Here is a 5,428-nt window from a genome sequence, read left to right as displayed (position 1 = left end):
TCCTATCATGAACCCTTCCTCCCAAGCAATGAACCCTCATATCCACTCTAGTCTCCAATGGATGACACCCTTGGTCTTGTTCTTCAAGGGCAAAGAGAGATGCAATGGACGACACTAGAGTTCATAGCTACCTTGACCGAGGTAGTAGATAATTTAGCCTCCCTGCGCTTCGACACTCAAAGTATCCCCATGACCGCATGTGGAGAATCTAATGAGGAGCGTAGCATGAAGGAAAAATTAAAAACTCCGGTGAAAAATGAGAAATGTGACTTTGTATTGGAACAATTAGAGGAAGCCGTAATTGTTGAAGAGGAAGAAGTGGTTGAAGACTTGGGAGATGCTGAACCTCCATGGGAATCTAGAGTTATAGAGTATTCCTTCAAGAAGCTTGAAGTTGATGTTGAGGAGGATAGTGCACAACCTCCAAGGCATGTTCCCTATGAAGAATTGGACGGAATAGATCAAGAGGCAAGTTCTCTTGGTGATGATGATCATGAATCAAGCCCCCCTAGTAATGAATTCGCATCCACAAGTGAACTCCTTGAGTTTGAAGAACCTTCTCTCGATGAAATTGAAAGTAATGTTGAGGTAGATTTCTCTCAACCTCATATTTATGATTTGAGTGATGGAGAAGAGTTGGATGAATTCAGTGGGAAAGAGCTTGAAGGTGAAGAATCTTTTCAAAAGGTAGAAGTCCTTCGGCAAGGTTGGACGGGAGTTGAATATGCTTTGTCAAGATCGTTGAAGAATTCTCTACCTAGGTCGCCATCTACTCCTTCATTTGAGTGGGTAAAACTTATCTCTCTTAGCTTTAATGTCCCACTTGAGTATGGTATGCTTGAAACGGATTGCCAACTTAGAAGGCTTTGTGGAATGAAGCGTAAGAGAAGGATGTTTAGTGGTTGGAGTTACAAATCAAGACTCATCAAGGTTGAGATTTTAAGAGCTAGATGCAAGGGTTGGATTAGTGCTCAATTGTTTGGATCTAAGAGAACAATTTGGTATTTCATTGAGAATTCGAATTGCTTGCCACCCGGTTGGGACAATGATGATCAACTTGAAGACAGGTGTAGACACGAGATTTGGAATCCGGAAATATATGAGGATCAATTTTCAGAGCCCTTAGCTTATGTGGAACTTCATAAAAGCTTGGAGCTATCAATTTTAAACTTTGGAGCTTATTGAAAGTCCAAGCATTGGTGGAAGTTTCAAGATAAATTCAAGCACGAGCCACCATGACAAGGAGCTCACCAAATGTCCAACTTAAGGACTTTAACTAAAAGTGCTAGGTGGGAGACACCCCACCATGGTATGATCTTCTTTTTTATAGTTTTCTTTTATTTATTTGCTTATCTTTGTTTCATTAGGTATCTGTGTTACTTTTCAATATGCATGTTTATTGTTGTTCTGATATTTTTTTTCAAAAAAAGGAGGGAAACCTACGCGTGAGCCTCGCTGATGCGTACGCGTCATTTGCATTTCTGGCCTTCCACGCGTGGGCGTGACCGACGCACACGCGTCATACCTAAATGCTGCTTCTGGTACAAAAACCAGAGAGTTGTGATGGAATTGTGCTGGTTTCGTGCGTCTAGCACATATTTCACCACGCGTGCGCATCGTCCACGCGTATACGTCATACCCTCTTCTCTCCTCTCACGCCTACGCATGATCGATGCGTACGCGTCGAAACCCCGTTTGCACCTGCGATGCTCATGCGTTAGCCATACCTACACGTGGATTCAAATATGATAACCCCTGACGCGAGTGCCCTAGCTCATTCGCATAGCCTCCCTCACCCCCTCTAACGTCTCTTTCTCTTCTCCTCTTCCTCAAACTGAACTTCAATAACCACAAAGCTTCCAATCTAGCCTCGGTTCCGGCGACCCTGAACCGCCGCTGGCCACCCCTTTCGTTTTCCTTTACTTTCTTTATTTTTCCCTCTCTCTCTCTCTCCTTCTCTGCCCGTTTCGTTCACCTTCTCCTATACCACCAAGCACCGCCACGGCCGCCCATTGCCGTCGGTGACCTCCAACCTCCAACCACAACCACTCCCCTTCTTTTGCTTCTTCTACATTCACTTCTTTTCTCCTTTCCTTCTCCTCCATTCATCACTGCCGTAACCCCAGAGCTCAGCCCCTGTCTCAGCTTCTGGTGCCGGTTCTACTTCAGCCACCTCTGGGCTGACCTTGTGCTGTATTCCATTCCCTTCTATCTCCCCATCCAGCGTCCGTTTCTGTTTCTGCCCTTCCCAGGTTTTAGTTCTTTTACTGTTTCCACCTCTATTTTTCAATTTTTGTTGGCCAGTTTTAATTTTAGTTTTAGCAATTAGTTTATTTTTTTGTTAATTCGTAAGTTAGAATTACATGTTAGTTATTAGGTGGTTAGCGAATCTGGCTGGATAGTGGATATAGGTTTGCTTGATTATTATGCTGCTCGATGATGTTTCTATTTTATGCATGTTACTGAGTTGTTTTGTTTGATGTTGTTTAATGCTATTTTCTTGTATATTTGTGATTGATGCTGCTGCCTGGTTTTCATTTGTTTACTGCTTGCTGCTGCATGCCATTGTGCTTGCTGCTGTTTGGTGCTGTTTTACTTGATAATGGCAGAATCATATGAGTTACAATGTTCTGTTCTGGTTTAAATTTGTCTTACACTCATATGATTTGAGTTTGCTGCTTGTTTGTATTCCGGAAACACTCAATTTACTGCTGAAATACTGGCAAATTTTTATAAAATCTTTATGCTATTAATTTTCAATTCGTGATTTGAGTTTGGTATATTTTGACTTTGGCTTTATTGGTTATTACCAAACTCAATGCATGATTCGGTCGGCTAGCATTTCCGCTCTCTTTGGTTCTAGTATGTTGTATTACATAATGGTTGACATCAAAGAACTATTTTGATGGTCTTCTGTGTCAAATAGGACCTTGATTGACCAAGTAATTTTGAACCTCTCTTGTGTTTCTAATTTTTCAAGTTAGGCCCAAATTTTCCTTTCTTCATTGGTCCTTTTCACTTCAAATTTCTCTTTCACCATTGAAGTTGTTTTCCAAAATTTTCAAGTGGCCTAATCTTGTTTCTTTTGACTGAGGTTCTTTTAAATTGTAATTATTGGTGTAATTTCACTTATATAGTTGTTTTCATTGTTCCAATTCACCTTGGGTTACATGAGTGCATTATTAACTTTTCTATACCAATTTTTGCACTTACATGATCAAACACATTGATGATGACTTATATTTCTCTTTTGTGCTTTTGTGCATTTCATATTTCATCATCAATGACTTGCATTACAATTCATGAATGTGAGTATGCTTATTTCCTAAACTTTTTGAACTTCTCTTGGTTAAGTTCAATAACTGTCATGCCACTAATTTTTGACCTGCTTTTCTAACTTTTGATTTAATTAACTTTCTAACTTTTCTTCTTAGTTTTTTCCTTTTCCAATTTAACTCTTTTGAATTCTTTTACGGCATGATAATTTTTGTTTCTTAACAAACAAGTACTCTAGGCATTATTGTATAAATTCTTGGATTGTGATTTCTGATTGATTTTTGAATTCCATTTTTCTTTCATTCCAAGAATTTACATCTTTATGCTCACTTCATGATTTTGTTTCAATGCCCTTCTGTTTTCTGATTTCTGTCTATTTGATTATATGCGGTTTGCTTTTCTTTCTTCTGTTTTGTTTAATATTCTGTATCATATGAATTTTGTTTTTCAGGATGTCTGACAGAGGAAAAGGCAAAGCCAAGGCCACCTCCAGTAAGAAGAAAAGGTCGCAGCCATCCACTGAGCTAGCGACCTTAGGCTTATCTGAGCGGAAGCTTAATGAGAAGGAGAAGGTTGATCAAGCTACGTCTTCTACCAACTCAGTTAAGTTTGCCAACCTATACTGTGAGCTTATATTTTTGCACTTTGATAAGCGAAACCTCATTGTGGAGAAGAAACTAGCTGTACCCTACGATCTGAAGCAGTATACTGAGCATCAGATTGAGGAGCAGGGTTGGGTCTTTTTGGACAGAGAGCTAGTGAGAGTGAATGAGTCTTGGGTCCGGGAGTTCTATTGCAATTTTTACCGAGCGACCCTTGATGTAGTTCACCTCAGAGACAGGCAGATTCTGATAACAGAAGAGGCTATTGAGGACATCCTCCACTTTCATCTAAAGATCAGCGATATGGATGCCTTCCCCAAGGCTGAGGAGGATATTCACTGCATGAGTTTTGATTGGGACACAGTGCATCGTACGGTTCCCCATCCTGATGCCCCTTGGGAGCAAGGATCCTCGAAAGTGACTCCGAAGGGCATCAAGTTTGATTATCTGAAGAAGGAGGCCAAGGTGTGGCAGCAGATCCTATGCACCTATGTCATGCTTGGTACGCATTCTACTAAGGTCTTGGCCGATATGGTAGTTCTGATCTGGTGCATTTTAGAGGGGAAGGAGTTGTACCTTCCATGACTCATCAGGAGATACATGTACCGGGCCAATATCCGAGGCAACCTGCCATTCCCTTGTTTGGTCACACAGCTAGCTCACCAGGCTGAGGTACCCTGGGAGCAGGGCAATGAGGCACCAGCAGTTCACGGTAAGGAGAAGGTTTTCCCTTAGGGTGACTGGTTTGGTGACCGCCCAGTAGCCCGGCGCCAAGACCGAGCAGCCATAACAGCAGCTACTGAGCCAGCTACTTCTTCAGCTACAGCAGGACCATCTGCACCATCTACACCATCTCGATCAGCACCATCATCTACATCACAGCCAGTCTATCGTCTTGTGCAGCGCCTCTTTGAGTGCATGGATTGAATGGAGCGGCACTTGTTGCGACGTTATTAGCAGTCTGAGCGTTGCAACAAGCGACATTATGCACACTTGAAGTTGATTGTGACTTCTGGCCGCGTGGATATTCCCTTTGAGTCCGACACTCCATCCGACCTGTCTGAGGAGGAGGAGGATGTCCAGGAAGAGGATGCTCAGCAGGAAGAGGCCTAGCAGGAGGAGACTCAACATGAGATCCCTACAGAGCCACAGGCACCTACATAGCCACAGTTGACAGAGCCAGAGCCACATCCACCCACAGGTGACGGTAGAGATGCAGGCGTTGACCCCTCTCACCCGACTTGACCTGAGGAGCATCGAGGACGATGCTGTCATTTAAGTGTGGGGAGGTCGCCGTCAATCACAGAGTTATATTTTGGTGAACCATTCCAGACATTCCTGCTTTTACTTTGTTTTACTTTTCAGTATTTGTATTTTTACTTTATTGCACTTTTGGATTCTTGTATATATTAGTTATTTTGAGTACTTTTTAGTTTTTTGCATTTTGCACTTTTGCTTGTATATACCTTAGATTTCTAGTTTGATTTGCACTTTTTAGTTTGATAATATATATATATATATATATATATATATATATATATATATATATA

At 41.6% G+C, this 5,428-nt stretch overlaps 1 protein-coding gene across 1 annotated transcript; it reads left to right on the top strand.

Moving 5' to 3' along the window:
- Window positions 1-3,728: 3,728 nt before the first annotated feature.
- Window positions 3,729-4,463, top strand: LOC148578357 (uncharacterized). The gene has a single exon (XM_088503021.1). It carries the CDS (start codon window positions 3,729-3,731, stop codon window positions 4,461-4,463), a length of 735 nt encoding a protein of 244 aa, XP_088359147.1.
- Window positions 4,464-5,428: the final 965 nt, after the last annotated feature.

Source organism: Arachis ipaensis, chromosome B1 (assembly GCF_059453495.1).
Source record: "Arachis ipaensis isolate K30076 ecotype BB chromosome B1, ASM5945349v1, whole genome shotgun sequence".
In the NCBI taxonomy this organism is placed as follows: Eukaryota; Viridiplantae; Streptophyta; class Magnoliopsida; order Fabales; family Fabaceae; genus Arachis; species Arachis ipaensis.
The sequence above is the reverse complement of the archived record's forward strand: the minus strand, read 5'-3'. Positions and strand labels throughout refer to the sequence as shown.

Excerpts from the sequence above, each read along its gene's own strand:
- LOC148578357 (XM_088503021.1), top strand. The coding sequence starts at position 3,729 with ATGTCTGACAGAGGAAAAGGCAAAGCCAAGGCCACCTCCAGTAAGAAG.